Here is a 17,877-nt window from a genome sequence, read left to right as displayed (position 1 = left end):
ACAGCGGGTAGGGTGTTTGCCTTGCACGAAGCCAACCCGGTTTCGACTCCCAGCATCCCATGTGGTCCCCCGAGCACTGTCAGGAGTAATTCCTGATTGCATGAGCCAGGAGTAACCCCTGTGCATCGCCGGGTGTGACCCAAAAAGAAAGAGAGAGAGAGAGAGAGAGAGAGAGAAGCAGCAGCTTCTGTGATATGCCTTTAACAGAGGAGCACTGGAGGTGGAGTCTGGCCAAGTCTGGAGTGACCTTACCTCATCGCTGTAGCGCCGGTAACTCACTTCATACAGCACGATCAGCCCGTTGGGCTCCTGGGGCTCCGGCCACATCAAGTGCACGACATTGTTCTCGAAGATCTCATGGGTCACGGGGCCCACGATGTCGTCTGCCTTGGCTGGAAGGGGGAGGGGTTATCAAGCAACCAGGGTCTTTCCACCCCCACCCTGGGGGGCGGAACCTCCCAACCGACCCACTGAGCTATCTCTCCAGACTCTCAAACAAGTCTTTCCCGGTTTTTGGTTCACATCCGGCGGTGCTCAGGGCTGACTCCTGGCGTGTGTGTGATCAGGGATAACTTCCGGTGGGCTCAGGAGGTCCGATGAGGTGCCGGGGATCGAACCCAGGTCAGGTGCACGTAAGGCAAGTGCCTAACCTGTTGTACTATCTCTCCAGCCCTTCAATTAAACAATATTTTTTCTGGGGGGGAGGAGGACCACACGTAGAAATGCTCAGGGCTTACTCCTGGCTCTGCACTCAGGAATCACTCCTGGTGGGGCTCAGGGGACTCTCTGGGATACTGAGGATCGAACCCAAGTCAACTGTGTGCAAGGCCAGCACCCTCCCTGATATACTATCACTCCAGCCCTATTTTTTTTCTTTAATGTTGAATGCTTCCCTCAGTCTTGTTTTTGTATATACATATATATATATATTTTTTCCCTTAAAAATTGTTTAGTTGGGGGCCTGGAGCAATAGCACAGCGGGTAGGGCGTTTGCCTTGCATGCGGCCGACCCAGGTTCGATTCCCAGCATCCCGTATGGTCCCCTGAGCACCGCCAGGAGTAATTCCTGAGTGTGGAGCCAGGAGGAACCCCTGAGCATCGCCGGGTGTGACCCAAAAAGGAAAAAAAAACAAAAACAAACAAAAAAACGGTCTGAACAGAGCAATGATAAAAGCACCAAGGCGTGTGCTGGAGCGATAGGACAGCCGCAGGGCACTGGCCCTGCACGCGGCCGACCCGGGTTCGAGCCCAGGCACCTCTAACCCTGCCAAGGGTGATGCCTACGTGCTGAACCCGGGAGTCAGCCCCGAGCATCACCAGGTGTGGTCCCCCCACCCCCCTGAATAGAAAAGACGCCTGGAGGGTTGCGCCTGGCTTCCGGGTACGCACCTTCGGGCATGGTGCGGGCGCTCACATAGGCGGCCACACTGCAGCGCTCGTCGGGAACCTCCTGGTTGCAGGCCTGCACCTCGATGCGGTACCCAGTGAAGTGGCGGAGGCCCGAGATGACCAGCGACTCCTTATTGACCACCTTCTCGAACAGCCTCGGCTCCTCCGTGCTCATGGGCAGGCTGGTGGTGAACGGGGCGCTGGGGGTGACCAGCACCGTGGGCACCGACTCAGCCGTCACATTGGCCACTTCGCCCAATGCCCGGCGCTTCCGTGACGGCCTGTGGAGACAGGAAGGGCAGCCGATTAGGCTGGCCTCCACCCGCACCCCCCTCCCCCGTCTCCCCATTTTTTTTGCTTTTTTTTGGGGGGGTCACACCTGGCGATATACAGGAGTTACTCCTGGCTCTGCACTCAGGAATCACTCCTGGCGGTGCTCGGGGGACCATATGGGATGCTGGGAATCGAACCTGGGTTGGCCGCGTGCAAGGCAAATGCCCTACCAGCGATGCACAGGGGTTAGTCCTGGCTCTGCACTCAGGAATCACTCCTGGCGGTGCTCAGGGGACCCTATGGGATGCTGGGGATTGAACCCGGGTCGGCCGCGTGCAAGGCAAACGCCCTCCCCGCTGTGCTATTGCCCCAGCCCCCCCCCCTTTTTTTTCTTTTTGGGTCACGCCCAGCAATGCTCAGGGGTTCCTCCTGGCTCTGCACTCAGGAATCACTCCTGGCCACTCCTGGCAGTGCTCAGGGGACCCTATGGGATGCTGGGGATCGAACCCGGGTCGGCCGCGTGCAAGGCAAATGCCCTACCCACTGTGCTATCGCTCCAGCCCCTCCCCTCCCCATAACTAGTTAATTTATTGAAAAACCTGAACCAGACAAGCAGGGAAGTAGCTGGCCTTGCACGCAGCTGACCCAGGTTCGATCCCCGGCACCCCATGGGGTCCCCCAGTTCTGCCAGGAGTGATCCCTGAGCACAGAGCCAGGAGTTGGCCCTGACCTGACTCACCCACTGTCATCTTTACCCCAGGAGGTATTTTTTTGTTGGTTGGTTTGTCAGCCCAAAATATTTAAGTGTGTAATTTTATCTCTTTATTCACTTTTCTTTGCCCCATCAGGTAGAAACACCTTCCCCTCCCCCATTCCTGTGTTCATTTTGGGAATGTGTTATTGAGTCTGTCTTTTTTTTTTTTTTTTTTTTGGTTTTTGGGTCACACCCAGCGATGCACAGGAGTTACTCCTGGTTCATGCACTCAGGAATTACTCCTGGCCGTGCTTGGGGGACCATATGGGATGCTGGGAATCGAACCCGGGTCGGCCGCGTGCAAGGCAAACACCCTACCCGCTGTGCTATCACTCCAGCCCAGAATTAAAGAGTCTGTCTTTAATTCTCTCTCTCTCTCTCTCTCTCTCTCTCTCTCTCTCTCTCTCTCTCTCTCTTTGCCTTTTTGGGTCTCACCTGGTGATGCTCAGAGGTGACTCCTGGCTCTGCACTCAAGAATTACTCCTGGCAGTGCTCGGGGGTCTTTATGGGATGCTGGGGATCGAACCCACGTGCAAGGCAAATGCCCTCCCTGCTCCAGTCCCTTTAATGTTCTGTCTTGGGCTTTCGCTTGCTTCCCCTGGTTCCCATGCTTCAGTCCATCTCCAGGGTTCTTTATCCACTCAGGACATGACTATATTGATCTGTATTGATTGTCTTACTCAATTCTCTGCTGCCACCCTCCCCCTGTCTCCCACCTCACTGGCCAGCAAACCTTCTTTAAGGGCTTTACAATGGGCCTTCACGTTTTCAGCAAAAAAAATTCTGTCTCAGCATATGCATATCTGTGACCACCACAGATCATTCTAGAAGGGGCGGCGAGTTCCTGGAGTACTGTACAACAAACACAGCCTCCAGGAAGGAGAAAGAGGGTGGGAGCAATAGTATAGCAGGGAGGGCGCCTGCTTGGCACGGGGCCAGCCAGGGTTCAATCAATGCCCGGAATTCCGTAGGGTCCTTTGAGTCCCACCAGGAGTGACCCCAGAGCACAGAGCCAAGAGTCAGTCCTGAGTACCGTTGGGTCACGGTCACGGTCACGGTCCTCCCATTGTTCATCGATTTGCTCGAGCGGGCCCAGTAATGTCTCCATCATGAGACTTGTTGTTACTGTGTTTGGCATATCGAATACGTCACAAGTAGCTTGCCAGGCTCTGCCGTGCGGGCAAGATACTTTCGGTAGCTTGCCAAGCTCTCTGAGAGGGGCGGAGGAATCAAACTCGGGTCGGCCAGTGGCCCAAAAACAAACCAGAGAGAATGGAAAAAATAAAAGAGAAAGAAAGAAAGAAAGAAAGAAAGAAAGAAAGAAAGAAAGAAAGAAAGAAAGAGTGGCTGGAGCGATAGCACAGCGGGTACGGTGTTTGCCTTGCACGCAGGCGACCCGGGTTCGATTCCCAGCATCCCATATGGTCCCCCGAGCACCGCCAGGAGTAATTCCTGAGTGCGTGAGCCAGGAATAACTCCTGTGCATCGCCGGGTGTGACCCAAAAAGAAAAGAAAAGAAAGAAAGAAAGAAAGAAAGAAAGAAAGAAAGAAAGAAAGAAAGAAAACTCTTAAGGGTGGGCTTCTAAGCCTCGCTCTATGGGCGGCTATACCCTGAATGGCCACTAGAGGACAGCACAGGGCCGCACACCTGCCTGAAAAGAAAATAAACCTTATTTTCCAGGACTCCTTCACCCCAGTCACCCCTCCTGCCCCTCCCCGGAGCCCACGCCCCTACCCTTTTCATTTATGTGTGCGCGAGCGTGTGCGTGCATGTGAGCACGTGTCTGCGTGTACACGAGTGCATCTGAAACCCGGCGAGGCGTGTGCTCCACCTCCTCCTTCCCTTCCTTCTTGCAGACCAGACAAGGCCGCATATATGTATGCCAAGGTGCCCAGAAGCAGAAATTTTGTTTGTTTGGGGGCCACACCGGCAGTGCCTAGGGGTTACTCCTGGTGTTGTGCTCAGGGATTACTCCTGGTGTTGTGCTCAGGGCTTACTCCTGGCTATATGCTCAGGGAATCACTCCTGGTGATGTTCGGGGGATCCTATGGGATGCTGAGGATCGAACCTGGGTTGGCCCAGTGCAAGGCCAGTGCCCTCCCTCGCTGGACTATCGCTCCAGTGCAGAGACATGTTTTTCTTTTTTCTTTTTCTTTTTCTTTTTTTTTTTGCTTTTTGGGTCACACCCGGCGATGCACAAGGGTTACTCCTGGCTCTGCACTCAGGAATTACTCCTGGCGGTGCTCAGGGGACCATATGGGATGCTGGGGATCGAACCCGGGTCAGTTGCGTGCAGGGCAAACGCCCTACCCGCTTGTGCTATCGCTCCAGCCCCAGAGACATGTTTTAGGATCACGTTTGTAGAATCACATTTGGTGTAAGGCGGAGTGTGTTGGGGCCGGCTGAGACCACGCAAAGGGCTTGAAGAAAAGAAAAAAGAAGGAAAGGAAAGAAGAAAAGAAAGAAAGAAAGAAAGAAAGAAAAGAAAGCATGTGTTGCGCCTGGGAGCCCCAAGTTTGAGTCCTCTTGCATCTCATACCACTCCTTGCCCCCAACCCCACCGGGTGTGACCTCTGAGCACCAAGCCAGGAGTTCCTGAGCACCGAGCCAGGAGTTCCTGAGCACCACCGGATGTGGCTCCAAACCCCCAAAACCAGGCGGGAGAGACAGAGCTCCATGGGTCGGAGAACAAAGGCGTTAAACGGAGTAGCCCCAGCCGGGAGCACCCACAGGCCAGCAAACTGTCCAGTCCCGTCCTGGCAACGCAGAGCTGGAAGTAGCCGCCATGCACCACTAGGTGACGCTCTTCTCCCCTCCAAAAAAAAAAAGAACAACAAAAGGTTTAACTGGGACCAAGTCAAGGCACTGCTGGTGTCCGTGGAACCGGAAGCTCAGCACCCCCCCCCCAAAAAAAAAACGTGCAGGGCAGCCCCTATCCCGCCGGGAGAACCTGCTCCCCCACTCCGGAGCACCTAGGGGCAGCACCCTCCTGTGGTTTGCACGAACTCACTCGGTGTCTTTTCACTTGGTTTTGTTAGAGTCACCCCAGGCAATGCTCAGGCAGGGCTCACCCTGCTCAGGGGGTCACCCTCTGGGATGCTGGGGGTGGAACCCAGGCCAGCCGCATGCATGGCCAGCGTCCTCCCCACTGTCCTCGATCTCTGGCCCTGAAAATTGCTTCCAGGGGCTGGAGCGATAGCACAGTGGGTAGGGTATTTGCTTTGTACGCGGCCAACTCGGATTCGATTCTCAGCATCCCATATGGTCCCCCGGAGCCTGCCAGGAGTAATTCCTGAGTGAAGAACCAGGAGTAACCCCTGTGCATCAAAAAGGAAAAAAAAATACTGCTTCCAAAATTCCATTTCTCAGAGGAGTAAACCATGAGAGCCCTGTGACCCCTCCTGTCTCTCCCTGTTCCCCCCCCCATCACCTCTGCCTGAGGGAAGGGCAAGGAGGATGAAAGAAGTGCCTAGAACTTTGTGTCTCCCTGGGGGGAGCAGAAACGCCTGCACGGGTGAGTCTGCGCTCAAGAGAGGAAGTCCAGCACGTCCGAGGTAGGAATCACAGTCCACGGAAAGTTCCGGAAGCATGAAATCAAACTTGCGTGGACATCGGCACGTCCTTCTACTCACTGAAGGAAACCCAGTGGGGGCTGGAGCAAAAGGACAGTGGGAGGACGCTGTCCTTGTAGGCTGCCGACCCTGGGGTTCAATCTCCAGCATCCCATAGGGTCCCCTGAACACCGCCAGGAGTAATTCCTGAGTGCAGAGCCAGGAGTCAGCCCTGAACATCGCTGGGTGTGACCCCCCCAAACCAAATAATACATACATAAATAAATAAGAAATCTGGCATGTTGAAATGTGTGTGTGTGTGTGTGTGTGTGTGTCGGATGTGTGTGAGTGCATGCTCCAGGGGTTGAATGGTCGAATGCTAGGACCTAAACCCTGACTTCTACCTAGAGGACAAGGCAGGAAGAGAGACAGAGACAGAGACACAGACACAGAGAGACAGAGAGAGAGAAAGAGAGAGAGAGACAGAGACAGAGACAGAGATAGAGACAGAGAGAAAGAGACTCTAGACAGGCCTCAGGATTCCCTCCGTGATAAATCAAGCTGAGAGCCAGCCAGGAATTCGTTAGGATTCGCCTCAATAATCCTATGGAATTTGTCTCAGGACTCAGAGACAGGTTCAGGGGTCAGAGGTCGGGGTGCATGCCCTGCTCAGGCAAGAACCCGAGTCTGATTTTGGTTCCATGTGTCCCTCCCCCAGGGCCCCCCAACAAGGCTCGGTGCCCCCTCCCCTGCCCTTTCAGGCCTAAAAAGCAGCACATTCCGGAATCGGAGCACTGAACTCTGCAGCCCTGGAGTAGCTTCAGGTCCCCAAGATTGGGAGCAGGACCCCAAAGGGAAGTGCAGGCATGTGGGGGCTGGGAGAGATGTTCAAAGAGTCGGAGCACATGGTTGGCACCCCCAGCACTGCAGGGACCTCCTGAGCCACGCCAGGATTGGCATCCGAAAGGAACACAGAATAACTCCAGAGGGACCTCGTGACAGTCCAGTGGGGAGGGCTCTGTCTGGCACGCCGCCGACCCGAGTTCAATCCCTGGCACCTCCCAGGGTTCCCTGAGTCCCTTCAGAAGTGATGTACTGAGTGCAGAGCCAGGAGTCAGCCCTGAGCACTGCCAGGTGAGGCCAAAGCAAAATAACTAAAACCAAAAAACTTAAAAGATGGGAACAGGGGGCTGGAGTGATAGCACAGCGGGTAGGGTGTTTGCCTTGCACGCAGCCCGACCGGGTTCGATTCTCAGCATCCCATATGGTCCCCCGAGCACCGCCAGGAGCAATTCCTGAGTGCATGAGCCAGGAGTAACCCCTGAGCATCGCTGGGTGTGACCCAAAAAGCAAAAAAAAAAAAAAAATTGGACAGGAAATCAAGTGTTTTGTATTTTTTTTGGGGGGGGGGAAGAGGGGGCCACACCCAGTGGTCTTCAGCGCTTCCTCCTGGCTCTCTGAGCTCTAGGATCTCTCTGAAGGATCTTATAGGATCCCGGGGATCGAACTCGGGTCGGCTGGGTACAAGCCAAGCGCCCTCCCTACTGTGCTACAGTTCCGGCCTGTGCCTGTCCCGTTCTTGGGACGATGTGCTTGGCTCAGCTGCGGCTGCCACAGCCCCCAACCCCTTCCTCTGCCTGCGTCTGGGTCCCCCTGACGCAGCGCCGTCATTCTGCTCCTTCAGGGACGCCCCTCCACCCCGCAACACCACCCCACCCCACCCCCCGACACTCACCGGGGCACAAAAACGACGTTGTGCAGATAATCCTCAAACGTCTTCCGGAAGGACGATTCCTCCAGCTCCTTGAGGATCTGCGAGTCCGTCTTGGGGCAGGAACAGCACTCGCTCCCGGCCTCCTCGGACTCACTCCGGTTCTGCTTCTGGGCGCCGTCAGCCTCGGACGGAGGGGACCAGGCCCGAGAGGGCAGCTTCAAGCCTACAGGGCGGGAGGCCAGAGTGAGCGGACAGTGGGGAGGGCGCTCGCCTTGCACGCGGGCGGCCCGGGTTCGATTCCCGGCAGCCCGTAGGGTGCCCCGAGCACGGCCAGGAGTCAGCCCTGAGCATAGCCCAGTGTGGCCATCTCCTCCGAATCAGTACCTGTATTGCAAACCCTAATGCCCAAGAAGGGAGAGACAGAGAGAGAGACAGAGACAAAGACAGAGACAGAGACAGAGAGAAGAAACGTGTCTGTCAAGGGCTGGAGGATGGTGGGAGAGAAACCAGGAACATGGGTGGGTGGCAGGTAAGAACATTGGTAAAGAACAAATGCTGGAACACTGTATGACTGACACCCTCATGAACAACCTTGTAACTGTGTCTCATGGGGATTCGATTTTTAGAAGCGGGGACAATGCGATGAGGGCAGAGGGCGGGTGGGTGGGTTCAGGAACCTCTAGGAAACACAGACCTTCAGAGCTCGATAAAGGGGGCCAATCTGGGGGATAGAGAGGGGGAGGGTTGGGGGATAAGGCCTTGCTCCCTGCACACCAGGACCCACCCAATAGCATTAAGCTACTCCAGGACTCAGCCCTGAGTCAACCCTGAGCATCTCCGGGTGTGATCCCCAAACCAAATCAAGCAAACAAGAATATCAAAAACAGAAAATTTGGTACCTCTACACAATGGAGTACTATGTAGCTGTTAGAAAAGATGAAGTCATGAAATTTACATACAAGTGGGACTACATGGAAAGTATCATGCTAAGCGAAATGAGTCAGAAAGAGAAGGATAGACATAGAAAGATTGCATTCATCTAGGGAACATAAAGTAACAAAATAGGAGACTAACACCCAAGAATAGCCGAGATAAGTACCAGGAGGTTTACTCCATGGCTTGGAGGCCAGCCGCACATGCTAGGACTAAAGGCTAGCTCAGATAGAGAAGGGAGCACCAAATAAAGGGTGTTGGGAGGATCCTCCCAGGATGGGAGATGCATGCTGAAAGTAGACTATAGACCGAACATGATTGCCACTCAATATCTCTTTTGCAAACCACAACACCCAAAAGGAGAGAGAGAACAAAAGGGAATGCCCTGCCACAGAGGCAGGGTGGGATGGGGGGATGGGGGGTGGGAGGGATACTGGGATCTGTGGTGGTGGGAAATGGGCACTGGTGGAGGGATGGGTACTCGAACATTGTCTAATTGAAACCCAAGCACAAAAATTTGTAAGAACAACTGTATCCCATGGTGTTCGACTAATAAAAATTTAAAAAAATATATATCAAAAACATCCACAAAAAAACAGGGGCTGGAGAGAGACTCCAGGAGGAAGGATGCTGGCCTTGCACACAGCCGACCTGGGTTCAATACCTGGGCACTACCACCTGTGATCCTTGAAAACAGGGCCCAGAGTAAGCCTTGAGCACCTCCAGGGATGCCTCCCCCATTCCCCCGAAAATAAACCAAAATAATAACTTTAGAATTGTTTATTTAAGAATAATAACTGTTTCAGGCTGGACCTAGTCAGCTGGCCAGCCCCCCGCTTTTTTTTTTGAGAGGGGAGGAAGGTTGGGGTCACACCTGGCAGTGCTCAGGGCTGACTCCTGGCTCTGCACTCAAGGGTCACTCCTGGCCGTGTTGGGGATCAAACCCGGGTTGGCCGCATTCCAGGAAAGGGTTCGGCCCATTGCACTATCTCTCTGGAATCTGGTGCTCACAATTTCAAGTGTGAGTTTTGCTGATTTTTTTTTTGAGTGGAGACACAGGTGACTGATTTATCACTCAGGCAGGTCAACATGAAGGGTTTGGGGTGAAAAAAGAAAAAAAGTGATAGCACAGTGGGTAGGGCGTTTGCCTTGCACGCGGCCGACCTGGGTTCGATTCCCAGCATCCAATATGGTCCCCCAAGCACCGCCAGGAGTAATTTCTGAGTGCGGAGCCAGAGTAACCCCTGAACATTGCTAGGTGTGACTCGAAAAGAAAAGAAAAAAAAAGGCTTGGGGTCCACCTCTGCCTGAACTGGTCCACGAAACCCCGGGCAACCCAGTGACCAAGCCTGGGTCAGACACAGGCTCCCTGACCTCCACCGTCCTACCTCCAAGCCCCGCGCATGTCCCAAAGCACCATCATTCATGTGGTTATGTGACCTGCCACGTCGTCCCCGGCAACCGTGTCCCCATAAAACACCCCCTACCCCCACCCCCAGCCTGCCTCTCTGGGTCTCCAAGGAATCTGAGGACGAGGTTTCTCCTGGGACCGGTCCTTAGCGAGTTTATTTTCACGAGCCTAAAGCCTGTGTGGACGGCTCCAAAGAAACCCAGCCCCGACCCTATTTATAATCACATTCGTCACTGGAGATCTGAGAACTTCCAGGACACATACACACAGGGCAGGAGAGAGTGGCTCTGTTACGGCTGGTGGCATTTGGAACCGGCAGCCGGGGCGCCTGGGGGGCGGGGGGGTACCCAGAGCGTCAAATAAAAACCCTGAAGCAAACAGTGGAGGCGGCAGGCGGAGGGTGAGGTCAGAGGCCCGCATATAGCGATGAGCTTAGCGCTGGGACAGCTCACAGCGACCGGCTGGCCTCTGGTCCCTTCTCCCAAAAAGGAGGCGGCCAGTTGGTGAGCGAGCCTGAGCCGGGGCCAGCCCCAGAACTCTGCCCTGTCCTGCGGGCGGCTCCCCACTGCACCCCCAAGGTCAGGCCCGGGGAAGTCCTTCACTCCAACGAGTGGAGAGGCCAGGCGGACAGCTCACGGGGCTGTGGCAAGGCTGGGAACATCGGGGTTCGATGCCTGGTACCCCTGAACCCTGCTGGGTGTGGCACGCCTGCCCCCCCCCCAGAAAAAAAAACATGAGATATAAAAATCTAATGACAGGGGCTGGAGCCTTGTACACGGCCGACCCGGGTTCGATTCCCAGCATCCCATGTGGTCCCCTGAGCACTGCCAGGAGTAACTCCTGAGTGCAGAGCCAGGAGTAACCCCTGTGCATCACCGGGTGTGACCCAAAAAGCAAATAAATAAATAAATAAATAAATAACCACGCATGCGGGTTTTCCCAGTCACGGCCAGAGGCCGGGGGATGGGACTGGACGGGATCTTTCCCAGGAAGCCCTAGGCAGGGCGCGAACACCAGCCCCATGCTCACCTTTCATTTATTTATTTGCTTTTGGGGTCCCACCTGGCGATGCTCAGGGGTTCCTCCTGACTCTGTGCTCAGGAATCACCCCTGGCGGTGCTTGGGGGACCCTATGGGATGCCGGGGATTGAACCCGGGTCGGCCGCGTGCAAGGCAAACGCCCTCCCTGCTGTGCTATGGCTCTGCCCGGCCCCGTGCTCACCTTTGAGGCAATAATCCAGCTCGAAGAGCTCGCTGTCCTCTATCTGCCGCTCCCAGAACACCAGGTAGTGGGTGATGTTCCCGTTGGGGTCCGACGGCGGCTTCCACTTGAGGATGATCTGGGACGAGGAATTGGAGACGGAGATCGGGTCCAGGGGGACGGAGGGATCTGGAGGGCGGAGGGGAGAGGAAGGACGTGGTGGGCCGTGAGGATGCGGCTGGCCCTTGGGGGCTGTGCCCACCCACTTCCCCAGATCTGTCCATAGTCATTTCATCTCCCAGAAGCCTGGATCCAGGAAGTGGAGGGATGGGGCGGGGTGGGAGGGTTCGGGGAGGGGCTGCAAAGTCAAAGTTTCAGGGCTGGAGGGAGTGAGACAGTGAGGAATGCACATGCCTTGCGCGTGTGGACCCAGGTTCGATCCCCAGCACCCCACTGGGTCCCTCTGAAACACACCAACTTGCTAGAATGTTCGCTAGCTCACCCACCCACCCCCCCAAATTGGGGGGGTGGGTGCCCAGAGATGAAACTAGAAGGAAAGTGGCCGGAGGGGGGGGGTGCCCACATCTCTGGGGCTTAATTTTTTTTCACTCTGGAGAATGTCCCATCACTTTTCCTAAAAGGGGTCTTGCTCCCTCCTCCACTGAGAGGGGGGGAGGGTGTCAGAGGACTTTTTGTTCTTGTTTCTTTGCGGGGGGCCTCACTTGGTGGTACTCAGGGCTGCCTCCTGGTTCTGTGCTCAGGGATCATGCCTGGCGGTGCTCAAGAAGACCCTAACGGGGTGCCAGGGATCAAACCCAGGTGGGCCGCCCATAAGGCAAGCGCCTTCCCTGGTGGACTATTTCTCTGGCTTCTCTTGATTTTATTTCGTTTGGGTCTGGGGTCAGGGGGACATACCTGGTGATACTCAGGGGTCACTCTTGGCTCTGCACTCAGGAATCACTCCTGAGTGCAGGACTCAGGGACCCAATGAGGGGTGACAGGGATCAAATCCCCATGGCGTGCATACAAGGGGAGCCCCTTTGTGGGTTTTTATTTATTTATTTATTTTTATTTTTATTTTATTTTTTTTGCTTTTTGGGTCACACCTGGCGATGCTCAGGGGTTACTCCTGGCTCATGCACTCAGGAATTGCTCCTGGCGGTGCTCAGGGGACCATATGGGATGATGGGAATCGAACCTGTGTCAGTCATGTTGGCTGCATGCAAGGCAAACGCCCTACCCGCCGCGCTATCGCTCCAGCCCCCTTGTGGGTTTTTATTTTGCTTTGTTTGTTTTAGGGGGGACTACACCTGGTGTTGCTCAGGGGTTCCTCCTGGTTCTGCACTCAGGAATTACTCCTGGCAGTGCTCAAGGGACCCTACGGGATGCCGGGAATTGAACCTGGGTCGGACGCATGCAAGGCAAATGCCCTGCCCACTGTGCTATGGCGCCAGCCCCTGCTAGACCATCTCTCCGGCCTCCAGCTGGCCCGGAGTTAGCACCCAGGGCCTGCACACGCCTCCCCCTGCCCCCCTCACCCCCCAGCCTGGGGCAACAGCCCCTGGGCTTACTCGTGGCATTGGTCTGCACGTAGATGATGTTGCTCTTGGCCCCGTAGGTTCGACGTTCATCCGAAAAGGTGACAAGGGTCTTGACGAAGATGGCATACTGGGTCCAGGGCTTGAGGTTCCGCATCAGCCACCCCGGGTGGGACTGGGATTTGGGGTCGTTGGACCTCGGCGGTGGGTCGATGTCCACCACGGTCCAGCTGTTGGAGCCGCACGCGTCCTGCCCGTCAAACTCCGTCACGTTCTGGTAGGGGCTACAGCGGGGGCGAGGGAGGCCAGGCTGAGGTGGGGGACAAGGAAACCCTGTGTCCACCCCACCCACACCCACAACGGCTCCACTGCCCGTGAGGGCGGCGAGGATGAGGAAGAGGGTGGAAAACAGGCAATGGACAGGCCCAGGGCCCCATCGGGGGACATGAAGTTGCATGTGTCCAGACTTCAGGGATGGAATGTTCGGAGTAGGGGATGACAGGACAGTGGGGAGGGCGCTGGTTTTGCACGCGGCCGACCCCAGTTCGACCCGAGGCATCCCATAGGATCCCCTGAGCCCCACCAGGAGGGTTCCCTGAGCTCAGAGCCCGGAATCAGCCCTGAGCACTGCTGAATGTGGCCCCCAAAAATTCAAAATAGAAATAAATAAAATCAGAAAACTTCAGCAATGGTTGTGGGTGTCTGCCTCCTTGGGTGTCTGCCTCCAGTTCCAGCTGGAGGATCTGTCCCAGAGACAGTGGGGTCCCCGCATCCTGAATGTATTTATTTGGGGGGGGGGAACCTCCTATATGGTGCTCAGAAGATGGGGTGGGATGGTGGGAGTGGGAAGGGGAAGGGTCTGGCAATTTACGGTCAATGCTGGGAACTGAGGAAGGAATACGCCGGGAGGGCGCTGGCCTTTCACATGACTGACCCGGGTTCAATCCCCGACACCCCATGGGGTCCCCTGAGCACTGCCAGGCATGATCCCTGAGCTCAGAGCCAGAAGTCAGCCCTGAGCATTGCCAGGTGTGGCCCCAAAACGAATTTTTTAAAAAAAAAAAAAAGAAGAAGAAAATGCTTCTGGGAAACACCCAGACCATCCCAGCAGGGGCTTGGGGGTCCCTGTGCAATGCGGGGAATGGAACCAGGGTAAGTCATGTCAAGGCCAGCGCCTTCGCCCCCGGACTATCTCTCCCGCCTCCTGAATGCTCTGAATGGCACCAAATGGCGCAATTAAAGTAAGAGTGAAAACAGTCCATTGGCAGATGCATCCTTCCCTGCCATGCTTGAAATGTGGAGAAAATACAGCAGTGATTCTCAATGCCTCTCTTGCAAATCACAGGACCCAAAAGGAAATAGAGAGAACAAAAGGGAATGCCCTGCCACAGAGGCAGGGTGGGATGGGGGGACGGGGGGGAGGGGATGCTGGGACCCATGGTGGTATGGAGGATGGGCGCTGGTGGAGGGATGGGTACTTTATCATTGTATAATTGAAACCCAAGCACAAAAATTTATAAGTGTACAACTGTACCTCCTAGTGTTTCAATAAAAAAAAAAGACATAGAAATGGAAAAAAAAGAGAAAATACAGCAGTGATTAAAAATAAAATAAAAGAGGGAGCCGAGGTGATATTCCAGCGGGGACGACGGCATTTGCCTGGCACGTGGCCGACCCGGGTTCAATCCCTGGCATCTCATAGGGTCTCTTGGGCACCACCAGGAGTGGTCCCTGAGCTCAGAGCCAGGAGTCAGCCCTGAGCACTGCTGGGTGTGGCCCCCAAACAAAACAAAACTCAACCCCCAGGATCTTGCTCCTGAGTTTCAAAGCACAAACCAGGGGCCAGGGCGGTAGTCCAGCGGGGAGGGCATTTGCCTTGTACACAGCTGATTCAGGTTCGGTCCCCGGCATCCCAGAGGTCCCCATGAGCACCGCCAGGACTAATTCCTGAGTGCAGAGCCAGGAGAAAACCCTGAGCATCACCGGGTGTGACCCCCGCCCCCCAAAAAACACAAACAAACTACAGCCTAGTGGTCCTTACCCTACACAAGAGTTTGGGGCCATTTCTGGGAACCTAATGGACTTCCGGGCCCCAGCCCCAAAGAAAATAAGAAGTCATTTCTGCTAACAGTTTCTGTGGATGGGGGACCCGCCTCTCCTCTCCCCTCCCCAGGGGATGATGGGAACAAACCCACATCCAGCACCTCCCCTCTTCCCTCTTCCACTTACGCTTCCTTGTAGAAAAGCATGAACCCCAGGAGGTCTCTGAAGTCGGGGGGCCAGTAGGGGTCCCACTTAAGCATGATCTTGTCGAAGGATGTCTTAATGAAAGAGAATTTCAGCAGCACGTTTTCGCCTAGGGAGGATTGACAAACACACAAGAGCGGTTCGGTCCCATTAGTTGGTTTCAGCCCCCCCACGAGCCGGTGCTGTGCCCTTGAGGGCTCAGGAGTCCCTTTCCGGAAGTGGCATGTGGCATCCCCTGTGGCCGGGGACTCAAGGCACGAGCCAGTCCGACCAGGCAACCTGTGGGTCTTGTCTGGATGCTCGGTTTTCGCAGTGGGCACCTATTCATTGGGGGAAGAGTGTTGGGGTACAGCCAGCAGTGCTCATGGCTGACTCCTGGCTCTGTGCTCAGGGATCCTTCCTGGTGGGGGTCGGGGGGATATTAGGCAGTGCTAGGGATTGAACCCAGGCCGGCTGTGTGCAAGGCAAGTGCTTTAACCCCGGCACTATCTCTCCAGCCCCATGGGAAAGGGATTCTTTTTTTCTTTTTCTTTTTTTTTTTTTTTGCTTTTTTGGGTCACACCTGGCAATGCACAGGGGTTATTCCTGGCTCTGCACTCAAGAATTACTCCTGGCGGCGCTCAGGGGACCATATGGGATGCTGGGAATCGAACCCGGGTCAGCCACGTGCAAGGCAAACGCCCTACCCACTGTGCTATTGCTCCAGCCCCTCTTTTTTTCTTTTTGGTTTTTGGGTCATATCTGGTCAGACTCAAGACTTACTCCTGGTTCTGTGCTCAAGAATCATTGCCGGCAGTGATCGGGGGACCCGATGGGAGGCTAAAGATTGAACCTGGGTTGGCCTTGTTTGTGCAAGGCAACTACCCGACCAGTTGTACTATTGCTCCAGCCCCTGGGAAGGGGATTGGCTTTTTTGTTTAGTTTGATTTTTGTTTTTTGGCTTTTTGGGTCACACCCAGCGATGCTCCGGGGGTTTCTCCTGGTTCTGCATTCAGGGATCACTCCTGGTGGTGCTTCAGGGACCATATGGGATACCGGGAATCGAACCTGGGCCAGCCATGTGCAAGGCAAACACCCTCCCTGCTGTGCTATCGCTCTGACCCCTGGGAAGGAGATTTTATTTTATTTTTTATTTTTTTATTTTTGCTTTTTTGGGTCACACCCGGCGATGCACAGGGGTTACTCCTGGCTCTGCACTTAGGAATCACTCCTGGCAGTGCTCAGGGAACCATATGGGATGCTGGGAATCAAATCTGGGTTGTTCGTGTGCAAGGCAAACACCCTACTCGCTGTGCTATCGCTCCAGCCACAGGAGATTTTATTTATAGAGTAAGATTGGTCCCAGTCCATGTTGCCTTGTACAGGGCCCCTTAGAAACAGAATTCCAAGGGAAATGGATTTGTGCCCTCTGGACGTAGGAGAGATGACTCTTGGGATGCAGCGGGGCCCCTGAACTGCAAGGCTGTCCCATCCCCACTCTCCACCCGGACCTCACTCCCCTCCTCCCTCCCTCAATTCCAGGCCTGCTGTGCTGGGACCACATTGCACCTTGCAGGACTGCCCGGAAGTCTCTGGTAGGCTCACACTGGAGGGGGGAAGGGAAAGCCTGACAACCACAGCACCTATAGGACCCGCTGGATCATTTGGGTTGACATCATCTATTTTATTCATCCATCCATCCATCTGTTCACTCATTCATCCATTAATCCATTCAGGCATTCAGTCATCCACATACCCATCCATCAACTCATCCACCCACCCATCCTCCATGAAGCCACCCTCCCATTCGTCTATGCATCCACCTGTCTGTCCGTCATTCATCCATCCACCCATCCATGCAGCCACCCACCCACACACTCCATCTATCTGTCTGTCCATCTATCCATCCATCCATCATCCATCCATTCATCTGTCCATCTATCCATCTGTCCATCCATCCATTCATCCATCCATCCATCTGTCCATCTATCCGTCTATCCATCCATCCATCATCCATCCATCCATCCATCTGTCCATCTATCCGTCTGTCTATCCATCCATCATCCATTCATCCATCCATCTGTCCATCTATCCATCTGTCCATCCATCCATTCATCCATCCATCATCCATCCATCTGTCCATCTATCCATCTGTCCATCCATCCATTCATCCATCCATCCATCTGTCCATCTATCCGTCTGTCTATCCATCCATCCATCATCCATTCATCCATCCATCTGTCCATCTATCCATCTGTCCATCCATCCATTCATCCATCCATCATCCATTCATCCGTCCATCTATCTATCTGTCCATCCATCCATCCATTAATCTGTCCATCTATCCATCTGTCCATCCATCCATTCATCCATCTATCCGTCTGTCTATCCATCCATCATTCATCCATCCATCCATCTATCCATCTATCCATCTGTCTATCCATCCATCATCCATTCATCCATCCATCTGTCCATCTATCCATCTGTCCATCCATCCATTCATCCATCCATCATTCATTCATTCGTCCATCTGTCCAGCTATCCATCCATCCATCCATTCATCTGTCCATCTATCCATCTGTCCATCCATCCATTCATCCATTTGTCCATCTATCCGTCTGTCTATCCATCCATCCATCATCCATCCATCCATCCATCCATCTGTCCATCTATCCATCTGTCTATCCATCCATCCATCATCCATTCATCTGTCCATCTATCCATCTGTCCATCCATCCATTCATCCATCCATCATCCATTCATTCGTCCATCTATCCATCTGTCCATCCATCCATTCATCTATCTGTCCATCTATCCGTCTGTCTATCCATCCATCCATCATCCATCCATTCATCCGTCCATCCCTCCATTCGTCCATCCATCCAC

General features: G+C 54.5%; 1 protein-coding gene across 1 annotated transcript in view; it reads right to left on the bottom strand.

The window, feature by feature from the left end:
• The window catches only part of INSR (insulin receptor), a 109,021-nt gene that overhangs the window by 13,999 nt on the left and 77,145 nt on the right, over positions 1-17,877 (bottom strand). Inside the window, 6 exon segments of the mRNA XM_056112752.1 lie at positions 253-392; positions 1,390-1,670; positions 7,704-7,905; positions 11,249-11,416; positions 12,799-13,049; positions 14,995-15,121. Of these exon segments, the coding sequence (XP_055968727.1) occupies positions 253-392; positions 1,390-1,670; positions 7,704-7,905; positions 11,249-11,416; positions 12,799-13,049; positions 14,995-15,121 (1,169 nt within the window).

The sequence above is a fragment of the Sorex fumeus genome, unplaced genomic scaffold (genome assembly GCF_029834395.1).
Source record: "Sorex fumeus unplaced genomic scaffold, SorFum_2.1 ptg000019l, whole genome shotgun sequence".
NCBI lineage: Eukaryota > Metazoa > Chordata > Mammalia > Eulipotyphla > Soricidae > Sorex > Sorex fumeus.
Note: the sequence above shows the minus strand (reverse complement) of the source record. Positions and strands in the feature narration are given on the sequence as shown.